This window comes from Vipera ursinii, assembly GCF_947247035.1.
Source record: "Vipera ursinii genome assembly, chromosome: 3".
NCBI lineage: Eukaryota > Metazoa > Chordata > Lepidosauria > Squamata > Viperidae > Vipera > Vipera ursinii.
In genome coordinates, this window is record NC_139516.1 from 18,859,427 (window position 1) to 18,884,739 (window position 25,313).

A 25,313-nucleotide genomic window follows, 5' to 3' on the forward strand; every position below is an offset into this window, starting at 1 on the left:
TAAAAGCCATAAGAATATTCTGATTTAGTTTATTAAACTTAATATATTTTAATAATTTTCTTGGTATGCCATACATACACACACACACACACATACATACATACATATATAAGGTATGCATTTATTTGTATACTTTTGTTCATTATAAGAGTATAGAATCATTTTGATCAAACAACGTGCATTTGGATACACGTAGACATTGGATCAACCAGTTTTTAAAGTTGGAAATTAATTTAAAATAGTTTTAAAAGCCTAATTCTGAAAAGAGAACAATATAGTCATCTAGCAAGTCTCATAGAAGGAATTCCACAGTAACAAATGTTCTTTCTCTAGTCATCACCCACACAATATCTGTCAAAAGGCACACAAAGAAAAGCACTTGTAGGTTGATTGGCAGGTTGGCTTCTTTCAACAAGAGTGAGATTTATTATCAATTAATTATTGCAGCTTACTCTTGTAATTCTACATTTTTCTAATGTGCTTTGAGGAAAGGATTTTCCCCTTCAAGGGAAACCATGACTAGACCATCCCTGTCTAGCCTGAGCTAGTTAAAAATACCTCACTGAAATATTTCCCACAACAAGATAGTTGTATCTCTGTAGCAAACCTGAATCTAAGAATAAGAATATTTGCAAGTTGAGAATCTTATTTTGGACCCTAAACAAAGTGAATACATTTTCTGAAAACCAGAGGTAGTCAAACTGAATACAGAAAGACTTGTAAAAGATAGAATATAGAATAATAGATTTGGAAGGGACCTTGGAGGTCTTCTAGTCCAACTTCCTGCTTAAGCAAGAGACCCTATACCAGGGGTGTCAAACTCAATTTCATTGAGGGCCACATCAGCATTGGGGTTGCCCTCAGGGGGCCAGGTGGGTATGGCCTGGGTGGGCGTGGCCTACTGGGTGGGTGTGGCTAAAGTGCGTATGGCCTACTGGGTGGGCATGGCCAGCTCTACATCGTTCGCATCAAGGGTGCCTATGGGGGCCTGGGCAGGAGTGGGACAGATCTGAGGGTCTCTGGCAAAAGGAGGGTCTCTGGGTCAGGGCCAAGGCAGTGGGGGCCGTTCCCTCACTGTTTCCAGGATGGCTTCGCGGGCCGGATGAAACCACTTTGTGGGCCGGATCTGGCCCCCGGGCCTTGTGTTTGACATGTCTGCCCTATACCATAGCAGACAAATGGTTGTCCAATCTCTTAATGGTCTTGGAAGACACTTGATTTCTGCTGACGATAAGTCCTTGCTTTGCCATTTACACTTCTTTTAACTATCTCTTTTTTATTAGTAAGTTAAATAAAACTTTATTAATACCTTAGTATAGGGGTCCCCAATCCCCGGTTCATAGACCGGTACAGGTCCACAGCATGCCGGCAAGTGGTCCGCACAAACAAGCAAAGCCCCATCCGCGGGATGCAGGCAGCACACAATACCATGCCCCCTCCGATCTGTAGAAAAACCTCTCTCCACGTAATCAGTCCCTGGTGCCCAAAAGGTTGGGGACCTCTGCCTTAGTAGAATGAAAGAATACATGCATTACTGTGATTATAATATCTGTTTCTTTACTTGAAACTTTGATCATGGGGTAGCTCTATTAGTGGAACTAGACTGAACTTTTCTCCAGAACTTTCTAAACTCAGAATTAGCTCTATAAAAATATTCTCAAGATGGCATTTAAACTTTTGAATATTGTAGCTGGATTTATTTAATTTGTTTTAGATATCATTTAACCTTGCATTTTCAGAACCATAAATCTTCTGTTTAGTGGTAAATCCAATTATGAACTCATCAGGACTGTGACTGTTTACAAAGAGTGATTAATCATACATACCATGTGGAAGAAATAAGCAACTTCTGTGAACATAATCTCAGCATAAACTACTGGCAGCTTTGTAGGCCAGCTGTGTGAATAATAAAGAATGAAGCACCCTAGGTTAAAGAGAGAAGAAGAAACATGTCCCACATTGACAAATTACTGTGATTACTTCTGAACTATAATTTGAGGTTAATTTTAATCATCCAGGGAATGGGTGCAGGCCACTGAATATTAATAGATGTTCTGGTGGTTCTCTGAACTGTAACATATATGCATTTGGTAATAGAAGTGTACTGAGTTTCATGTATGCAATAAACCTTTGTTCCAAATGTAAGTTTGGAAATCTTTTTTGTGATTGTACAAGTTAAGTTTAATAGACTCACAGCAAAAAAATTTTCAGGAAGAAATCGAAAGACCTGATGTCATCCAGATCTGTTGACCAACTTATGTTAACAGAGTCAAAATACTTATACTGTATATGATTGTTGTCCAATATACTGTAACTGGAGATCATCAGACTGCATTACAGTACACACAACCAACAAAAGACCTCTTCTCCCAGTGTAATATTGCTGGCTGTACCTAAAGGGGTAACAATGCTGAGGCAAAAAAACCCAGTCTGAGATATTACGAAAGATGGCCCTGTTGTCAAAAGGTAGTTCTGATTTAACTTAATTCTGCTGTTACTTTATGTTTTATATATTCAAACTTTAATATCAGCTTTTAGGTTACATATGGAAGCCATTTAAAACATAAAACCAGTTTCTTTATCAGTTTTTAAAAGGTCACTTTAAAGTCCTTCGGGAATAGGGCGGTATAGAAATTTAATAAAATAAAATAAAATAAATAAAATAAAGACAATTCCCACTTGTTTTTCAAATATATGGAAATTCATATTTTACAGTATACAGATTTTCTTCTGTGATATGCCCTTGATAGTGTTTTCTTGAAATAAGTGTTTTTATATGCATTTTAACTCCAATGATCATTTTAGCATGTTTTTTCAGCTTAGAATATTTAAAGAATTCCCTACCAGTTAATTAGAACTGAAGAAGCTTCTTGGATGAGAAGCAAAACATTTTCAAAGGAAAACAAGAAACTAGCTATAGCAATAGCATGTAGGCTTATATACCACTTCACAATGCTTTACAGCCCTCTCTCAGTGACCCCAACAATCTGGGTCCTCATTTTACCGATCTCAGAAGGATGGAAGGCTGAGTCAACCTTCAGCTGGTGAGAAACGAACTGCTCGCAGTCGGCAGAATTGGCCTACAATACTGCATTCTAAGCCCTGTGCCACCACGGCTCTTTCAAAAGGTAAAAAACAGTTGCCTTTTGAGAAAAAAGCACCTTTGGGACAACTATGACCTGGATTATTGAGAATCTCCATAGACACTATCTAAATGCGGGGGTCCTTGGTGCTCTCTCAGCTTGGTTGTTTACTTGCAGACACTTTTTTACTTAAACTAGGCATCATCATCAGTGCTTGTAAGGAGTAGGGTTTGCTCTCAGTTTATATTCTAGTGGGCAAGCCCACTAAACTAAGCGCACCAAGGACCCATTTCAATTCTGAGCTACAAATATTCTCCTTTACTGGTACTATATCTAAATAAATGTTTTTTAAAAAGTTAATTATATTCCAATCCACAGTTTTATCCAGAATTTATACATTTCATTCATTAAAAATATCTAAACAATATTCTCCATCATCTCTACTCTCTAGTAGCCACAGAAAGCTGACTGATTAGCACATCTACTCCTCTCATAATGTAGTTCTTATTTCCTGTTCATCATTTAGAAAGCTACTGCTGTCACTTCCTCTAAAAACTTGGCACGATTAAATTTTCACATGAAGAAATTGTAAAGACTTTGTCATAGGGTTTTATGCAGCAGTGTACAAGCTGTAGGCTGAGTGATGGTATCTCTAAAAAGGATTTTTGCTTGTGGCATATTTTGGAGACATTCTTTGCAACCTTGGCTATTATTCGTTTCAAGTAGAAGTGATAGAAAATCCTGATCTTTAAGCAGAAGGGCCACATGAATTAGTTAGCAACCCATGATTCAAAATAAAGCACAAGTAGATAAGGATATTAAGATGTTGAGCAAAATTCTCAAGAGACCTTCACTGAAGGGATGAGAATAAAATGGAGAAGTTTGAATTCAGATTTTGAACTTCTAGGTCACTTAATCTAAACAACTGCTTGAGAGATATTAGGAACAGCCCAAAGAAAATATTCAATCTTTTCCAGCTGTCTCAATGGTGAAAGAACAAATATTAATAAAGGTAAAATTCAGAAAATTTCATTACTGCAAGGAACAGTCCAGCCAGGATCTTTATTATGGTATGGGTGGAACTTTCGTGAGCAGGATGCCCTACCTTATGGCAAATGATTGGTCTAAATAACTTGTGGCAGAGGGGTCTTTGTTGGTTGTTCTGTGAATTTAAGTAATAAGGGATTTGAAATTCAAAATTGCTGTGAATCTGTGAATTCAGTCTCTTTGTTGTTGTTGTTGTTAGCTGCGAAGTCGTGTCCGACCCATCGCGACCCTATGGACAAAGTTCCTCCAGGCCTTCCTGTCCTCTACCATATTCTGGAGTCCATTTAAGCTCAAGCCTACTGCTTCAGTGACTCCATCCAGCCACCTCATTCTCTGTCGTCCCCTTCTTTTGCCCTCAATCTTTCCCAGCATTAGGCTCTTCTCCAGTGAGTCCCTCCTTCTCATTAGGTGGCCAAAGTATTGAGTTTTAGCTTTAGGATCTGGCCTTCTAAAGAGCAGTTAGGGTTGATCTCCTCTAGGACTGACCAGTTTGATCGCCTTGCAGTCCAAGGGACTTGCAGGAATCTTCTCCAGCACCATAGCTCAAAGGCCTCAATTCTTTGGCGCTTAGCCTTTCTTATGGTCCAACTTTCACTGCCATACATTGCAACTGGGAAGACCATAGCCTTGACTATACACACTTTTGTTGACAGGGTGATGTCTCTGCTTTTTAGTGTGCTGTCTAGATTTGTCATGGCTTTCCTCCCGAGGAGCAAGCGTCTTTTAATTTCTTGGCTACAGTCCCCATCTGCAGTGATCTTGGAGCCCAGGAAAATAAAATCTGTCACTACCTCCATTTCTTCCCCATCTATTTGCCAGGAATTGAGAGGGCCAGATGCCATGATCTTGGTTTTCTTAATATTAAGTTTCAACCCAACTTTTGCACTCACCTTCTTCACCCGCAACAAGAGGCTCTTTAGTTCTTCTTCACTTTCTGCCATTAGAGTGGTATCATCTGCATATCTTAGGTTGCTGATATTTCTTCCGGCAATCTTAATTCCAACTTTTGATTCATCTAGCCCTGCCTTTCTCATGATGTGCTCTGCATATAAGTTAAATAGGCAGGGCGACAGTATACAGCCTTGCTGGACTCCTTTCCCAATTTTGAACCAATCAGTGGTTCTGTGTCCAGTTCTCACTGTTGCTTCTTGGCCCACATATAGGTTTCTCAAGAGACAAATAAGATGGTCTGGTACTCCCATCTCTTTAAGAACTTGCCAGAGTTTGTTAAGGCTTTAGCATAGTCAATGAAGCAGAAGTAGATGTTTTTCTGGAACTCTCTAGCTTTCTCCATGATCCAGCGTATGTTGGCAATTTGATCTCTAGTTCCTCTGCCTCTTCGAAATCCTACCTGTACCTCTGGTAGTTCTCGATCCACATACTGCTGGAGTCTAGCTTGTAGGATTTTAAGCATAACTTTATTAGCATGTGAAATGAGTGCAATGGTGCGATAGTTTGAACATTCTTTGGCACTGCCTTTCTTTGGAATTGGAATGAAAATTGATCTTTTCCAATCCTGTGGCCACTGTTGAGTTTTCCAAATTTGCTGGCAAATTGAGTGTATCACTTTTACTGCATTGTCTTTTAAGATTTTGAATAGCTCAGCTGGAATACTGTCACCTCCACTAGCTTTGTTGTTGCTCAGCTTTTCTAAGGCCCACTTCACTTCACATTCTAGGATGTCTGGCTCGAGGTCAGAGACCATCTCATCATGGTTATCAGGGACGTTAAGCTCATTCTTGTATAGTTCTTCTGTGTAGTTTTGCCACCTTTTCTTAATCTCTTCTGCCTATGTTAGGTCCCTGCCATTTTGGTCCTTTATCATGCCCTTTTTTGCATTAAACATTCCGTTCATCTCTCCAATTTTCTTGGAAAGATCTCTGGTCCTCCCTATTCTATTGTTTTCTTCTATTTCTTTGCACTGTTCATTTAAGAAGGCATTCTTATCTCTTCTAGCTATTCTCTGGAATTCTGCATTCAATTGGGTGTATCTTTCTTTTTCTCCCTTGCCTTTCGCTTCCCTCCTGTCCTCAGCTATTTGCAAAGCTTCCTCAGACAGCCATTTTGCTTTCTTGCATTTCTTTTTCTTTGGGATGGTTTTAGTTGCTACCTGTTGTACAATGTTGCAAACCTCTGTCCATAGTTCTTCAGGCACTCTGTCTATCAGATCTAATTCCTTAAATCTATTTGTCACCTCTACTGTATATTCAACAGGGATATGATTTAATTCATACCTGAGTGGCCTAGTGCTTTTCCCTACTTTCTTCAGTTTAAGCCTAAACTTTGCAATGAGAAGCTCATGGTCTGAGCCAGTCAGCTCCTGGTCTTGTTTTTACTGACTGTATAGAGCTTCTCCATCTTTGTCTGCAGAGCACATAGTCAATCTGATTTCTGTGTTGATCGTCTGGTGATGTCCATGTGTAGAGCCGTCTCTTGGGTTGTTGGAAAAGAGTGTTTGCTATGACCATCGTATTCTCTTGACAAAATTCTATCAGCCTGTGCCCTGCTTCATTTTGTACTCCAAGGCCAAACTTGCCTGTTATTCCGGTTATCTTTTGGCTTCCTACTTTAGCATTCCAATCCCCCATGATGATAAGGACATCATTTTTTGGTGTTAGTTCTATAAGGTGCTGTAGGGCTTCATAAAGGTAAAGGTTTTCCCGCACATGTGTGCTAGTCGTTTCCGACTCTAGGGGCCGGTACTTATCTCCGTTTCAAAGCCGAAGAGCTAGCACTTGTCTGAGGACATCTCCGTGGTCATGTGGCTGGCATGACTAGACGCCAAAGGCACATGGAACACTGTTACCTTCCCACCGTAGTGGTCCCTATTTTTCTACTTGCATTTTTACATGCTTTCAAACTGCTAGGTTGGCAGAAGCTGGGACGAGTAACAGGCGCTCACTCTGCTACGCGGCACTCAGGATTCGACCCACCAAATTGCCGATCTTCTGATCGACAAGCTCAGCGTCCTAACCCACTGAGCCACCACGTCCCTTAGGGCTTCATAGAACCGGTCAATTTCATCCTCTTCAGCACTGGTGGTTGGTGCATAGACTTGGACTACTGTAATATTGAATGGTTTGCCTTGGATTCGAACTGAGATCATTCTGTCATATTGAGGATTGTATCCCAGTATTGCTTTTCCTACTCTTTTATTGACTGTGAAGGCTACTCCATTTCTTCTGAGGGATTCTTGCCCGCAGTAGTATACCTGATGGTCATCTGAATTAAATTCACCCATTCCTGTCCATTTTAGTTTGCTGATACCTAAGATGTCGATGTTCAGTCTTGTCATCTCTTGTTTGACCACGTCCAGCTTTCCTTGATTCATGGATCTTACATTCCAGGTTCCTATGGAGAAAAAATCTTTACAGCATTGGACTTTCCTTTCACCACCAGACACATCCACAGCTGAGCGTCCTTTCGGCTTTGGCCCAGTCGCTTCATTCTTTCTGGCGCTACTAGTACTAGCCCTCTGCTCTTCCCCAGTAGCATATTGGACGCCTTCCGACCTGAGGGGCTCATCTTCCAGCGTCATATTGTTTTGCCTTTTGGAACTGTCCATAGGGTTTTCATGGCAAAGATACTGGAGTGGGTTGCCATTTCCTTCTCCAGTGGATCACGTTTTGTCAGAACTCTCTGCTATGACCTTTCCGTCTTGGGTGTCCCTGCACGGCATAGCTCATAGCTTCATTGAATTACGCAAGCCCCTTTGCCATGACAAGGCAGTAATCCATGAAGGGGTCAGTCTCTCTCTACCTCTTTCCAATTATTTCTTTCTTTTTGAAAGATTTTATCGCAAAGGCAAAAGGGATTAAATGCAAAAGTGCTATACAGAATGCTTCACACCTTTTAAATGCACATCAAAGGTGCCTTACAAGGATAAGCCATTTGACTTCCTGCAATACCTTTTTCTGCGACTTAGTTCCCTGTCTCAGATTCCTCTGCTTTCACTTATCACAATGAAGTACAGTATATTCTAGCTCAGACATGTCAAACATACGACGTCACATGACATCATGAGATATATCGGGACTATTTTGCCATTGCCGGCAATGGGGTGGGCGTGGCTTCCAGATGACACATATCCGGCCCCATCTCGGAGTAAGTTATGTTTCAGCTCACTGTAAAGAATTCAGTTCTATTGATTGGAGTTGAGTGTGCAGGTGGCATATTTTAGATTTCATGATTGTGACATATGTACAATTGAATCTTCGGCCACTGGTTTGGAATGAAACATGGGATGATTCCAGTTCTGAGTTCTTATTTGTCAGAGACAAGGAGTAAGGCTAATAGAGCTATAGTTCTGGAATCCGTTCCTAATTATTATTCCAGTATATATTTCCTCTTTTATTTTTAAGCCCTTAATTGACTCTCCCAGATAAGTGGCATGATGGCCTAGAGGTGAAGATGCTCGCCTCCCACTTGGAAGGTTGAGAGTTCAACCCTAGGCAGCGACAGATGTCTCTCTATCACGGTGCAAAAAGAAAAATATCTGGTACAAACTCCACGTAGGTGTCAGGAAGAGCATCCATTCAATTGCCCCATTCCCCCCCAATAAAAGGGATTACAGGGTCATAAAAAGAAAAAAAAGTGTCTTCCAAATAAGCTCTTTGGTAGTGAGAAAATGGCAATATTGACAAAATAGAACATGTGGGTACTTCTGAAATTTCCCAATCTTTTAGAAAAGATTTAATTTAATTCCAGTCTGCATTTTGTCCACAGCCCAACGCTCTGCTCATGAACTTCCAATGGTTGAAAGACAAGATATGGACACCTGCCTTGTATATGGTGGACAGCAAATGATTTTAACTGGCCAGAATTTTACAGCAGAATCCAAAGTCATCTTCACAGAGAAGACACCAGGTATGGCATTGTTTTCATTCTTTCCCTCATGTGGCTGATTAAGGAAAGCCATGCCTTGAAGGACCCAATCTTAAAAATAATATTAAAATAGGGCCAGCAATAAGGAAGCTCCTTTATTATAATTCTTTTCACAAAGGCAGTCAGGAAGAAATAGTGAGACAGTACAATAGCTTAGTACATTTTTAGCATCAAGGAACTAAAGCTGAACAAAGAGGTTGGTGATTTTCAACTAGAATCTGAATGATCATCTATTGGAGTTAATATAGGGAATCCTGCTATGTGAAGTGGGGGTGGATTTGATGACCTTATAGATCACTTCCAGCTCTTTAATTCTAATCGGTGGAAATTGCCTTCCACAACTTGTTTTTTTTTTAATCCCATTTATATCCCGCCCTTCTCCGAAGACTCAGGGCAGCTTACAATCTAAGCACAAATCAATGTGCTTAGCAATAGCCTTCATTCTATGTATATGCCTGCTTATTAGGGCTTTCGCCGCCCCCCCAAGCAGCATTATTACAAAGTCAACTTATTGCCCCCAACAATCTGGGTCCTCATTTTACCTACCTCGGAAGGATAGAAGGCTGAATCAACCTTGAGCCTGGTGGAATGTGAACCTGCACTAATTGCAGGCAGCTGGTATTACTTAAGGAGGCATTAGCCCACTCCTCCACCAAGGCTCTTAGCTAAATAAAGGTAAAGACTCCCTCAGGTTGAGTTCAATTACTGATGACTATAGTATATGAGCATATCCACAACTTCCATAACCAAATGGCGCACACGAGCAAACAGCACACCCGGCTGTTATTGTTTGAGAGCAATCCCACTGCTGCACCTCAGCTTTCAACTCGGACAGAGCTGAGGTACCGAAGCCACTGAATCGCCTGCCTCTCGCTCCCCCCTGTGCCTCAGGCTGGCGCTGCCAGCAGCTTGCTCAGGTCCATTAGGCTGCTGCCACCCAGGAGAAGAGTGGTAAGGTTTTGTGCCAGCCAGGCGACCAGGCAGGAAGTAGGTTGGGATGGTGGCTAGCTGGCTGGGGAGGGGGGAATCATGGGTGCTTGGGGGGGGATCTGCCAAGCCTCAGGGCAGCAACATTGGCAACTCCCCCCACCAGCCCATTTCCCTGGCTCCGTTACCGGCAGCATCTCCCTCAGCAAGTGACCCACGGCCTTCACTGTCACGTTTCCATTGCACAGGCTTCCTGGAACTGAGAAGTGCAGTTACTGTGCTGCCAGGTGGGTCTGGTGGGCGGCGTTGCCTTCCACTTTTCCTGCTGTGGCATTGGCTGCTGGTGTTGCCTTCCTGAGAGGAGGGTGCAGTGATTGGTTGGCAGCCATGCCACAAATGGAGATTGATCATCCCCCAAACCCCACCACTGTCAAAGGAGGAGGAGGAACAGGGAGAAGAGGGAAATTGGCTGAGCTGGCCAGGCACCGAAGCCTCACCAAAAAAAGAGGAATCTCTTTGTGAGCCTGCCTAGCCCACATCAGCCTTGCTTTCCACAGCGTGCTGCAGCTGATCTGAGGCATGGAGAGCACGGCTGATGGGTGAGCGCATAGCAGACGCACGCACAGACTCCTCTGTTTTCGGCGGCACTTCTGATCAGCTGCAGCAACCCTAACCTCACCACTGTCGAAGGAAAAAAGCGGAGTCTGTGTGCACTCCTGCCTTGCCCGTATCAGCCAGGTACTCCATGGTGTGCTGCAGCTGATCAGAAGCGCCTCTGAAAACAGCGGAGCCACCAGCAGCTTGTGCAGGTCCATTAGGCTGTCGCCGCCACCCAGAATGCCTGGCCCGTCCAGCACAAAGGAGACAAAATGGCTGGCTAGTGAGCCCTGTGTAGAGGTGGTAGACCACACCCACACCCAGCAAGCCAAAGGCCACCCGAGTGGGGAAAGTCAGATCCCCATTGGCGCCATGGCCCCCCAGTCCCAGCCAGGATTGTATGCCTCCCCCCCATCTCTGCTGGGCCTGGAGTCCTCCCTGGGAGGTAGGTTAGGCTATTGCTTCTCAATCTGGTGTCCACTAGTTTTGGAAATACTACAATCCAACTAACACTGTCAGCCATGTTGGCCAGTTATTTTGGAAACAGTAATTCCAGCACCTCTGAAGTGCATTACATTGGGATGTGTTTAGTTTGGCAGATTTCTGTGGTTGTGCACAAAGGGTGTTATGTTAACCTGTGGCAGGGAATGTCTTTTGAGGGAAGTTCATTGTATGCAGTTTGTGAGCATATTGGAATCACTTCCCCATTCTTCTTCAGGTTGTCCAGCTCAGATAGGTAATTCTGAAAGAAAAGATTGGGTTACTAGTAATCTCATTTTACAGCATATGATATACAGCAGTCTTTCCAAAGGCTGAATGCATCAATTTGTCATCACTTACCAAAGAAAATTGGTTATTGTAGTAAGAACACGTATAGAAGATGGCAGTCTGAGGTGAATGGTAAAACTGTACATTCAGTAGTATACTTACATGGTAATTCCTCACGGAACCCTTTGCAAGAATTTCCTCCCAAATGAACCTTTTACTCCCAAATGAGACTTTTGAGGTAGAACTATTTCAAGAATTTTAATGTGCTATGCATGAGTCAGAAGAAGGGATTGTTAATCAGAAACTGGGAAACTAGAACAAAGAAATAGAATTGTGACTAAGAACAATAGCTGATTTGCTTTGATGATAGGTCAGTTTAAATGAATTTCCACTGAAATATATGTGCAAATGGGTCATGTGTTCTTGTTCCTACCAACAGCAGCCTCTACAAGGAGGTCAAAGTCTGCAAGATGACTGGGGCTGCATTAAGGGGTTGAAGGCCTTCCTTTTTTGTATGCATGTATAAAACCTGAAAAAGGGACACGGTGGCTCAGTGGGTTAGGGCGCTGAGCTTGTTGATCAGAAGGTCAGCAGTTTGATGGGTCGAATCCCGAGTGACGAGTAACAGAGTGAGCGCCTGTTACTCGTCTCAGCTTCTGCCAACCTAGCAGTTCGAAAGCATGTAAAAATGCAAGTAGAAAAATAGGGACCACCACGGTGGGAAGGTAACAGCGTTCCGTGCGCCTTTGGCATCTAGTCATGCCGGCCACATGACCACGGAGACGTCCTCAGACAAGCGCTGGCTCTTCGGCTTTGAAACAGGGATGAGCACCGGCCCCTAGAGTTGGAAACGACTAGCACGCATGTGCGGGGGAACCTTTACCTTTACCTTATAAAACCTGAGGCAGCACTTCAACTGAATGACAAGTCTGCCGTCTTGCAGATCTTTACAACCCATTGTTGTCAACACCAAGATCATGGATTGACTGATTATGTGTCATCAAGTCAATGTTGACTAACTGAGCATATAACTAGATTTCCTGCAGGATGATAATGAGAGCTCAACAATATTCAGAACGTTCCATTTTTATCAGTACTGCAGTACAAGAGGGGGAAAAAAATCTTCTTGTTGAACCTAAGGCTTTGCACTGGAAAAAAACAAAATCAGAAGTATAATTAAATGTACTAAATGTTTAGTTAGACATGCATATGATCAGCCATCATATGACAAAAACTATGGGCATTTAGGAAGAGTTAATCAGTGAGACTACTACCCTTAAGTAATAAAATAGACCTTTATTTTATGTAGATTTCTGTTTTGGAAATGATATAAATCTTTGGTCCTTCTGGATCAGGCCAAGATCCATTTGAGTCTGGTACTTAATTTCTCACAGTGACCACTGATGCTTTTGGGGTATTCAAAGCTGTTACAATGTAACAGAAGAGCAGCTTATCATTTCTTGGAAGTGTCTTATGTCCCAATTGCAGCCAAGTATAAGTGAAAACACTGCTCCCAATTTGAACAAATTCCCCGGTAACATTAATGGAGAGGGGGGTAAGTGGGGAATAAGGACACTGATACTTAGAAGGACAATATTAAATTTCCAGTTGATAAATGGAAGCTCCAACTCTGACATTGTGTCATATTTTTTCATATGCATGGCACAAGCTAAGATTGTGAAGACTACATTTGTTAAAGAGAGGAAAGAGGGAGGAAGTGCAGAATGGAAGTCAAGACTAGGGCCCAGCCACTCAATTTATGTGTGTTATGTATTTTCAAATCAATTTTGATTTCTTGCAACTGCTTGGACAAGTCCATGCATTTTTCTTGGCAACATTTTCAGAAGTATTTTTCCATTGTCTTCTTCCTAGAGCCGAGAGGGAATGATTGGCCCAAAGTCATCCAGCTGGTTTTGTGCTTTAAAAAGCTGAAACTCCCAGTCTCCTAGTTTCTGGTCCAGTGCCTTAACCACTACACCAAACTGGCTCACAGAATAGTTTATTCGTGATTGCTATGTCAGATGGTTTTCTTTTTGTTGTAGTTGTTTTTCCTTTGCTCGGCTTAATTGCTGTAATCTAATTACAGTATCATGAAGTGAACACCACTCAGAGTTGTATAGCATATCAGGCCGACAAATAAATACACAATTTCCTTTGTTTTGAAGACTGCTCTTTCAAATGGAACTATTCAGATCTAAAGAGCAGCTCTTCTGAACGTTGCTGTCTTTCATTTATGCAATATTATTTATTTTTTTTGTTCATTACTATTTTACTAGGCTCACATCTTATTGTAGGTTACGATGATTGCAGATTAACTTTGGAATTCCAAGTGTCCACTTTACTTTGGAGTTAAGGCTTTGGAGGGCTTGCTTTAACAGCTCCCCCCCCCCCCCCGGTATGCAGCAGCTGCAGACTGGGTCTGCCTTCAAATACAGAAAAATGTACAGAAAAATTGTAGATTTATCTATGGGAACTAATTGTAACAGATTGTACCTGCCCTCAGTGTGGAAGGGACTGCCACTCTTGAATTGGCCTTTTCAGCCACACCAGACGCTGCTTTAGGACTCCTTTCCAGAGCACGATACCATAGTCTCTCAAGACTGAAGGATGCCAATGATGTATGCATAAGTTTGTAATCGGGTTTCAACATGCATATTTTGCACATAATGTTAATAAATAGCTCAAAGGATAAGAACACTGCCATAAGAACTTGGAGCGAGGGCTACATAGCTTCCTTGGTGAGGCTGTCAGTTATTTTCCTGATTGTTGACTCTAGGAAAAGACTTGCATTTTTATAAAAAGGAAATGGCAAAAAGAAGAAAAGCACACCAGCGACTGGAAAGGAAAGTGTGCTCCTTTATCTCTCCATTTCACTTGGATGACTCATGGGGAATGGAGACAGCCAGAAGCAGCTTTCAAAGCAGCATCATGAGCCCTGCATACGATGTGACTGCTTTAATGATTTTTTGGGGGGGAAAGTGCTTTGTATAAGTTGTAGCGCATGACAAGGCTCCTATTTTCAGATATTTTCCACCGTTCTAACTGTAACCATAAGTCACAGCACTGTTAAATGTGTGCAGCTGAGGATGGGGAGAGATACTCAATAGTATGACGGAAATGGGAGAGTTAAGCTTTTTCTCAACTTCATGCAGTTAATCCACTCAACATCTTAGGCTCCTTGTTATTTGGAGACAGAGCTAAGGGAAACAGCCAGGTTTTTAATTTCCATAGCTAGCACAAGACTATTCCTCTCCCCCAATCAAACACAGCTACCACAGCTTTGGACAGAAAGGTATGACAGATACCCCACTGATTTTGTACCCATGCCTTCCAATTCAAAAATACTCCCACAATTTAGATCAGCAGTTTAGGCTATCACTTCTAACTTTCCTGTCTAATTAGAGAGAAAGTCAAGCCACTTGTCTGCATCATCTGGATCTCAACCTGAAAGTCATGTCGGTGTTAAATTGCAATACATTGAGCCTGGGCCATGAAAATAACTGACCTTCGCTATGTTGGCTTGACTACACTACATATTAATGAGATCAGCACGCAGTTTATAAAAAGACCCAGTCATTCTAAACCTGGCACAGGAAATGGTGGAAGGAAGTGAACTCTGGGGAAATGGGAGTTTGCAAATTTGTGCTTTAGCGGCATCTGAATAAAGCTCTTGTGTTTTAAAAAAAAACACCAATGTATGCAATCCACATGTAGTATGTGTGTGCTTTGCACCATCTGTGGATGATGCATAGTAAGTGGAATGCACATTGCACTCACTTAAATGAACCTTGTGGTGTTTGAGTTCCTTATGTACCCACTCTCCAAAGCAGTGATGGTGATAGGACTAGCAACAATTTCTGGGTAAGGGATGTTAGTATTATGCAGTGGGGTGCTTAAGTAGATGAGTAAAACTGGGAATATGTAAGCTGAAGGCCACTCTTAGCGTGGAAGCACTGGGTACTTTGGGGCAAATCATCCCTCTCAGCCCAGCATACCTCACTATTTTTTTTAAATGGGGATAAAATAAAGGGAGGTTTCCACATAAATGATCTTGAGATTTTTTAGGAAAGGCCAGATAATGCATGCAATAAATAAATACTTGAATTCTTAAGTTTCTACAACTCTTGAAGGGAATGCAGTCTGGAATGATGCTTAAAGTTGTTTGGTTTTTATTATCCCTTTCATCTATTGAGCCTTTAGCTCAGGGCTTTTCAACCAGTGGTATGGGTCCCACCTGTGGTACATTGGCACCTGGCAGGTGATACACGACCATCCTAGAAAAGTGGTAGTGGGGGAGGGGAATGAGCTGAACCAGTGGCAGCACTGCACAAGCCAGAGCGAGAGATGGCTGGAGCTGCAGGGCTGTCAGGGCTCAGTGGATGCGCCAGGATCAGTGCCAGGCTCCAGCTGGAGCTCGGCACTGATCCTGGCGCTTTTGAGGCCAGAAGAAGCACCAATCAGCTGGAATGTTGCAGCATCTCCAGGGTCTTGTGATTTACATTCAGATGCTTGGCAACTGATTCATATTTATGATGGTCACAGTGTCCCAGGGTCATGTGAAGTGACCAAAACCTGCTGCAACCACCCAGCAGATGGGGGGGAAATAAAAACCAAACACCACCCCACCCCCGCTGCCAATCCTCAACAGAAATGCTCACAACAATGAAAACCTTGGACAGGAGGAAGAGCGCTGCCAGGCGGGCAGGCAGGTGTCTTCCTCGGCTGTGGCTTGGGGGGCACTTTTTGAGTGCCATTGTAACTTCGAACAGTCACTAAGCAACCTGTTGGAAGTAGAGGACTACCTGCACTTCATCACTTTTTTCCTTTTTTGGGGGGGGGTCAAGTTTTTGACACCTTGCTAGGCGACTGGTGGTAGTCGGATGTTGCCATATCCTAAAAGTGGTACAATGGGTGAAAAGGTTGAAAAGCCCTGCTTTAGCTAACAGTTAAAACTATGTGCCATTGGAATCTTTGGTGCTCTTTGAGTGTTCTTGTAGACATTTCATTACCCAACTAGTTCATAATCCTTAATTCTAGTGAGCGTGGGCTTCACTTTTTGTTTATATGCAGTAGCTTGCCCTGTCAGCATGGGTGGGGTTGTTGTTTTATCCTTGGTAGTTCCTTGATTAAGACAATGTTTATTGCTTGATTGTTTATTTGGTTTTTCTCTCTGTGTCTTCTTATACCAAACAGAATCAAGACTATGTTTTCTTGAGTTTATTTCTCACCCTCTATTCCTTCCCAGGGTTAAGTTGATATTTATTTAAAGATTCTTGCATTCCTTCTTTAAGGGTATTTCCATGCACCTCTACAAGAAATTAAGTGACTAACTGGAAACAGAGGTAGTTGAAGCAGGATAGGGATTGGCAATAGGGAAAACTGAATTTGTGGTGGGATAGTTGTCTAGTTCTTAAGATGCAATGATATCACTTCAACTCAGCAAAGGAGAAAACCCCTAAGTTAGTTTCCACGAGCAGGGGAATTGGCCCCAAGATGAATCTTGTTTACAGATGTTCTTCTGTTACTTTATTAATGCAGACACATCTTTCAATTTAATATCTCCTTCTTGTAGATTATTGTTCCACCAAAAAAACCATTGAAAAAAACCTAGATTTCAATTTACTTTCCAAAGAGTTTCCACCCTCTCACATCCCTTTTTTAGTTAATGGAATTGAGGCTGTAGAAAGCTGTATGAGATCTAAAGAATAATAGTATACTAATACAAAGCCTCCAGGTTTTGTACATTTTCCACCTCATTTGATATCTTCCTAGAACTTATAAACAATGTTTTGTGGTTATTTTCTGCTGAACTGTTGGATTATTTTTAGTTTTGAAGTCCCCATCTCTCCTACACTCCCCCCCAAAAAAATCAAATCATCTTCCCAAGGTTTTTCACTAAGAGAAAAATCTCTTGATAGTAAAGAAATATAATATGGTGTTTTTTTACTTTATAATTTAATTCATAGAACAGGTTTTAATTTCTACCAGTGGCAGAAATGAAAATAATACTAGAAAGAAAATTGGGATGGTATCTGCATTATTCCAAACTGTGTGAAGGAGCATTCTTTTTTTTTTTCTCCCAGGAAAGTGCAGGATATCGGGTTCCAAAGTCATGTAAGGATTATTTGGTTTTCAAGAACAGCACAATCTGAATTGCCTTACAGAAAAGTGTCAAAATTCATCCATTCAGTCACAGTAGCCTATCCTTCCTGACATGCCTCCAAGATTGTTTTGACCTGGTACAGTTTGACTTTGTGATGATTATCTAGAAGCTGTGAATTTTCTACACTGGCTGCTATTGTTGCAGGTAGTACAATTGTACCCAGGGCCCTGAATCTGTAGAAACATAGAGTTACTTTTATTTTCATCTATTTACAATTGTTCTATTTTATTGATATTATACTCCCAATATTGTACAGTATGGATGGACAACTTTAGAGGGCCGATAGGCCTCAGATGCTTTAAAGATTAGGTTGACCCCCACTTCTCTGTGACTGACCCTCAAGTATTGAAAGACTGCTGTCATATCACCCCTCGTCCTTTTCTTTGTTAGACTGGATATACCCTTCAGCTTATAATCCCCTAATCATCTTTGTTGCTCTTCTCTCTTTGTTACTCTTTCTAGAGTCTCATCATCTTTTTTGTATTGTGACCAAAACTGGATGAGATATTTTAAATGTGGCCTTACTGGTGGAATATAAAGCAGTACTAGTACTTCATGTGATTTTGATACTATCTCTCTTTTGATGCAGCCTATGATTGCACTGGCTTCTTTCACAGCTGCAGCATACTCTGGCTCATACTTAAGTGGTTGCCCACTAGGACACTTATATCCCTCTAATAGTTACTGCTGTTGAGCGAGGTACCATCTATTCTATATATGTGCATTTGGCTTTTTTCTTGGCTAGGTATAACACCTTACTTTTCTTACCACTGAATTGCATTTTGTTGGATAGGACCCAATGTTCAAGTCTGTCAATATCCTTCTGAATCTTGAGCCTATCTTCTAATGTGTTGGCTATTTCCCCCAAGCTTGGTGTCTTCTGCAAATTTGATGAGTTCCCCTTCTGTGCCTTCATCTAAATCATTTATGAAGATTTTGAAGTGTGCTGGGCCTAAGATAATTTTGAGGTACCCCACTGCATGCTTCCCTCCATGTAGATGTAGTTCCATTGATTACGTGCTGAGTATGATTGGTCAGCCAATTACAAATACATCTGGTGCTGATGCTATCTATATTTTCCTATCTTATCAAAAAGTAGGCTGTGGTCTACTTTGTCAAATGCCTTACTGAAGTCTAAGTAAACTATGTCAACAGCATTTCTCTAGTTTACCAGTTTAGTCATGTTTTCAAAGAATGTAATACTTTTAGACTTGCAAGTTTCTGTCAATGTTACCTTACAATAAAGATAAACCTAGTGCTTATGGGTGTGCTTCTTGTCTGGACTACCTCACAAAGCTGACCTGTATGGAGGAGAGGCTAACAAAATTATAAAGCTTTGGCAGTTTTGGCAAGGAGTATAATGTGAACATTGATGAATGTAGCTTTGTGAATGTTCTGTGAGAATTTCTACCTTTGTATTGCAGCTCTGTGACTGCTTGTACAAGTATTTCTATAATATGACCAGCAAATGTCAGATGGAAAATAGGGGAATCCCAGATGAATCTTGTGAAATTAGGGTGGGGGTTGGGGGGGCAGATAATCTGAAAATAAACACTCAAGAGAAAATAAGAAAGTGGCCGTAGAAACTCAGTTGCCATAACTGAAGAAGAATAAGTGACAGCGTGGAATCCAGTGTTTTGGAAAATCTCTCTGCATGACACACGGTTTTGGAATTTTGCAACTGGTAAGCTCTTTGTTAACAAAGGCAACTACTGCTGGCTTGGATTTCCTGGCTTGCTACACACTACGGGGGCGCCTAGAAACCAGCCTGTCAGTGATTATCAAGCTTTGCAGGGTATTTGTTTAAAAGCAACAATTGCCTTTTAATGCATTTGTCTTGGAACTGAGGAAAGGCAGAGGGAGGAAGAGAAAGAATCTTCTATCACCTGTTGAAAGCCAATTGATCCCATTAAAAAGCTGGCACATGGAGTGGAATTCCCTAGTCTCCCACTTAGCCATCACATCCTGGTGTGACTCATTTCATTACACGGTGGTTCCCAGTGGTTTTATTTTGAGTGGAGCTTTTGTTTCATTAAATGTTTATGCATTTTTCTTCTTCTGTGTTGTTTCTTATGAATTGCATAAGATATTAATTAAAATAAACCTAGAACCAGATCATTCCCTACTCTTTCGTTGCTATTCAGATGAGCTAGAAAGGGGGATGAACTTATTCTCTGGGTGCAAAATGTCAATTTTGGGGTTGGGCTATACATCATGAATGACTAATAACTCTGGCCATTTCCCAGCCAGACTTTGACATGTATGTTTGGCCTTAGTGAGTCATTCCTTGGGTGCTTTCTTGGTGAAATTGAAATACTGGCCTGTTCATCATCGGGCCTGTTTAAATAACTATAGTCTCTTCACCCACTTGAATAAACAAGGTGACCACAGAATGTAACCCTTCTGAAGAAAGAAAATGTTTTGTTGACTTCTGCAAATCAAATTTTCTTAAGCTGCCATAACAGCTTTTCTAAAATCATGGAAGTACCCTGTGTGATTAATCATGCACAGTGCACAAGATCACAATGGCAATTTAAGAGACTTGTTTTACTTGATCAGGACAACCTTCTGTGAAGTCCAAAACTTATATTACCAGACCATCAACCCAGATAATTATGGAAGATTACAAGACGTCAGGTAGAACTGATATATAATTAATTGTCTGTGGCCATGCTAACCCAGGTCTAACTTGTCTTATGAGAGATGCTAATACATATCTTTGGAAGCCTTAGCAGATGTATCCAAGCTATTTAGGGGGTGTCTGAATAGGAATTATGAAAGAGCATGTGTGCATAGTATCAGAATCAGAATGCATTAAGTTTGAAAGCACTCAGGAAAGCTGTTAAGTCAGATCTTTGGTTACTGAGAACTGAAATAATTTTTGCACAAGATTGTGTTACTTACATTGACTTTTCAAAGATGACTGAAGTTTTGCTTACCCTTTATGGAGTAGCATGTTGTTGTCTCATTAGTAAATTCCACATAGGCCTTGGGCCAATTGCATGTACAAAAGTGTGCAAATAGTTTATAACAAAGATCTTATTTTAGCCTAATGTCAGTGATAGGAATATATATATATCAAAATCTCTTATATACAAAATGGAAAGATTTTCTGTCTTCAGAGCAAAAATATTGACTCATGCGAAGGGATGGGTAAGTAATAAAATAACTGAGACCAGCCCTGATCACTATTTATTCATCAAACTTCAAATTCAAATTTTACATCTGTTACTATAATTCTTATTCAGCTAACACATTGACTTTGTTGTGATTACCTATATAGATTTTATGGACAATGAACTAAGGAACAGTGATGAGATGCAGATCCATTTGGATTGAATTAAAAGTTATGTAGGAACTAATTTGAATACTAGGTTTGGACATTAAATTGGATTTGGATAGTGTTTGGGTGAGAGTCTATTAGGAAATCTGAAGGCTGTAAGATAGATTTGGAAGTTAAAAAACATTCTGGAAGATGATCAATGCAAACCCAATCTTTACTGTTTTTGAAGAACTATATCCATGAAGTCACTAGGAGTCAAATTTGAGGAAACATTGTTGGTGCATTCATTCATAACATTTTACCGTAATGCCATTAGATCATATGCTAGGTTGCTGAACAATTCTGTAGCTATGCCTCTCCTTGTAGTATGCTCCATCACTAGCCATGTGGGCCTTTTGGAAAACCACCAAGACCCAGTTGGGAGATTGACATTATGGTAGGTACCATTCCCAGCAGTAAGCAATTGCTTCTTTGTAAAAGCCCCACAATTTTGCTTTTGTATTTTTGTAAGTTGCTCAGAGCCTTTTTAGGAATTAGGTGCCATATTGCATTAATAAAGAAATAGGAATCAGTATGCCACAATGGCTTGGTTTGCATATAATAATAAGCCATAATAGATGAGTTCATGCTTCAAGCAAAATTATAAAACCAACCCAGCAAGTTTATGCATAAATCTAGGTTTATGGCAAAGCTAGCCTAGATTGATTACTCATGCTGAATCCCTCTTGTGTTGATTGGATCAGATGTACTGTTGGAAGCTACAGTAGATTTTTTTTTCATCCACAATAACTTAAATAAATGTTACTTATTTTGGACACTTTATTTGACAGTCTGTCAAGTTGCTGCTTTAAAACCTCAGAGTAAGCTTGTGAGAAATGCAAAGAGAATTTCCCAAACCTCTTGGTTGATTCTCTTATGCCAGCTCAGCTAAGCTGTGGCAGAAAACACATTTTTGCCGCCATTTCACAAACCCTATTAATGAGTAAGGGATTGTGACTAATGTGTGCAGGTTTGGGGTATTCTTTAATTGGCTAATTAAGCAAAACAACTCTGAGGGTACTGTAGTAGATCAAATAAGATTTACCTAATGCAGGCTGACATCTTGACTCTCCTAGAGTTTGGCACAAAACTTGTGGTCCAATCACAGCTTGAGTTAAACAAGATAGAATTACACTTTTCCTTTAAAAATGCATTTAATCCTGTAAAGAGTGCTGACACAACTGGATCTTCTGTTAGAGCTTAATTTCATATTACACTTCCATGCAGAATCAGAATAAAACCCACCATTGTACTGCAGAGTAGAAACATCACTTAAAAGAAACACCCTTTGATATGTGTGTGCAGCATTCCTCATCTCAGTCTTTTTTATAGGCAAGGCTGAGATGGCCTCATTATTATTTTTCATTTTACAACCCTCTAATCTAATCCCTTGTATCAAGGTGGACTGAATGGAGCTGAGCATTTACTGGCCGGATGTCCTTTCTGATGCCTATGCAGATTTTGCAGCAGATAGTTTCTCTTTGCACCCTGATAGAGAAACACCTGTTGCTGCTAGGATTGAACTCTCAGTCTCCTGAGTATGAGGTGAGCATCTTCACCTCTAGGACCCTGCGGCACTCATGAGATGGCCTCACTATACTTATAGGTTAATAACGGCTTGGTACATCTTTTAGTAAAATGTGTCTGAAGGGAAGAGATATGAGAATAGTATGTGGAGCCCTTGATGATTGCTTGCAAACATTTCATTAACCAACTATGTGACATCATCAGTGCTAGCATAATATATATTAAACACATTTATGGGTTCTTCACACAATCTGCATTCATAGCTTGGTGGTGAAGGAACCATGTGTCTCTAATGTTGCTGGAAACAGGGTGAAGTCAACAAGCAATTTGCTCTTTAGATAGACAAGCTTAATGTTACGTGCAACCATGGGATTCTAGCTTTGGATTGTGGAAGAAACCAGGGAATGAAACCACTAACCAATTAACAGATCATGTTTTTATTGATTCTGAAGCATGAGTCAATAAAAACAAGGATGAGCAGAATCTATGCTTGAGAACCTCGTATAGTCCCTAGTTATTCATAACATAGTCTGTTTCCAAAAGAAAGAAGGTGGAGATAAATAATCATACCATATGTATCCGGTATGGTTTTGCTGAAGCACTATAAATATTTTCATATCCAGGTAATCAGCCCTCTGCTTTACTACCTCAGTTTACCTCCCATTATGAATGCCTACCCTGTTTTCCACTGGCCCGCATTAAAATGGTACCACCCCTAATTAGCAACAGCAATTATGTTACAGTATTTATGTAAAGTCCATTGTAAGAAGAAGTATGATGGCTGAAATTATGGATTCTGGAGACATCAAAAGTTTTTGCTAACCTGGGCAAAGTAATAACCATTAGAATGATCCTGGAATTTCCATTAAAAAAAGTCCATGCCCCAACAGTGATACATCAGCTTCACTGCCACCCATACAAGCCCAGTTTTTTTTTACTTCATTTGTCTTTGAACAACTTGCCCCAAGTTGCACAACACTCTTGGGGTACATAAAAAATCTCAACTGAGGGCCACACAGAGGAAGATCCTTGAAATGGTTTGAACTACTAGCACATTCCTATTTTGGAACTGTTTCCTATGTTGACTGGTTCTAATTGGGGAACAAAAAAAGATCCCCATGCACCCAGACCTGCATTGTAGATACTTCCAGCCTGAATTCTAGAAGTTGAAGAACCCCAAGTTAGACCACTTACACATTCTGCTATTTGTAGGCCCAGATAAGAAGTACATTCTCAGATTTTGTGCCATATGCCCCTCTCGTAAACAACAGGTTGCTAAGTAGCTTATAACAAAATATAACAATATGAAACATGTTAGGTGGCCATTAAGAATCCAAGTATTTAAGAACTGCTATAAAACATCCTTTTCCCTTGTTAATTCCAAGCAGCAGCTCAGAGGTAGCCAAAAAATAAAACAAAACATTGCAACACACAAAATAGCAGACACCTTTTGTCTATGTGCAAAATAATCCTGGAAAAATGCTGAATAACTATCTTTTCTCCATCTTAAATACAGTATTGTTGTGAGGATCTGCGATATCTGAATGAATTAATTCCATACAGGTAAACTATCCATGGACATTACTCTTTTCTAGTTTATGAATCTCACTAGGAGCTTCTATTGCTGTTCTTTTGTACACAGCTTTCTATAAGGCAAGATATAAATGTATCAGATTAATCTTTAATTAATCCATAATATTGACAGATAAGCCACCAATAAACTTTAGTAGAGGCTAATTGAGCTTTAAACTTAATTATAAGTAGTTATGACTACCGTATTTTCCGGTGTATAAGACGACTGGGCGTATAAGACGACTCCCTACATTTCCTGTTAAATTATAGGGTTTGGGCTATACTCGCCGTATAAGACTACCCCTCTTCCAATGCACACCAAATTAAAAAACATCAGATTTGATTTTAATATGGTAAATTTAATTCAAATGCTTATGACATGCAGGTGCTTAGTAGGAAAACTGTCACTTTTAAACATAAGGCTGTTTGTCATCAAACATAAAACAGTGCAAGTGGATTAAACTATAATAATAATAATAATAATATAATAATAATAATAATGATGATGATGATGATGATGATAAGAAGAAGAAGAAGAAGAAGAAGAAGAAGAAGAAGAAGAAGAAGAAGAAGAAGAAGAAGAAGAAGAAGAAGAAGAAGTAGTAGTAGTAGTTGTAGGGGACCTTGGAGGTCATCTAGTCCAACCCCCTGCTAAGGCAGGAAACCCTATACCATTTCAGACAAATGGCTGTCCAGTCTCTTCTTAAAAACTTCCAGTGTTGGAGCATTCACCACTTCTGGAGGCAGGTTGTTCCACTGGTTAATTGTTCTAACTGTCAGGAAGTTTCTCCTTAGTTCTAGGTTGCTTCTCTCCTTGATTAGTTTCCATTCATTACTTCTTGTCCTGCTTTCAGGTGCTTTGGAGAATAGCTTGACTCCCTCTTCTTTGTGGCAGCCCCTGATTCCAGCAACCATTCCCTATTTTCCTAATTCACTTTTTCACTTTTCCTAATTCACTCTAAAGCTTTCCCTGCGCAGAGCCTTAAGTAACACCAGCTGCCTGCAATTAGTGCAGGTTCGCATCCCACCAGGCTCAAGGTTGACTCAGCTTTCCATCCTTCCAAGGTAGGTAAAATGAGGACCCAGATTGTTGGGGGCAATAAGATGACTTTGTAATAATGCTGCTTGGGGGGGGTGAAAGCCCTAATAAACAGGCATATACACAGAATGAAGGCTATTGCTAAGCACATTGATTTGTGCTTTAAATTGTAAGGCACCCTGAGTATTCGGAGAAGGGCAGGATATAAATGGGATTAAAAAAAAAAAGACCAAATGGGAGATCCGCTCCAGGTTTTCCAGCCAGCTCACCCAGTTCCTGAGTCAAATTGTCCTTAGAGCTAAGCCTCTGCTCTTTGCTGCTGCCTTCCCCACCTGCCTTTCAAGTTGGGATATACTACAGCTGCTCTTCAACTTTAGAAGAATA

The 25,313-nt window shown here is 40.7% G+C and overlaps 1 protein-coding gene across 2 annotated transcripts in view; it reads left to right on the forward strand.

Moving 5' to 3' along the window:
* The window catches only part of NFATC2 (nuclear factor of activated T cells 2), a 153,557-nt gene that overhangs the window by 57,773 nt on the left and 70,471 nt on the right, over positions 1–25,313 (forward strand). For both annotated transcript variants that reach the window (XM_083357419.1, XM_083357420.1), the window contains exon 6: positions 8,856–8,996. In XM_083357419.1, coding sequence (XP_083213545.1) covers positions 8,856–8,996 — 141 coding nt within the window. The remainder of the gene's footprint in view (positions 1–8,855; positions 8,997–25,313) is intronic.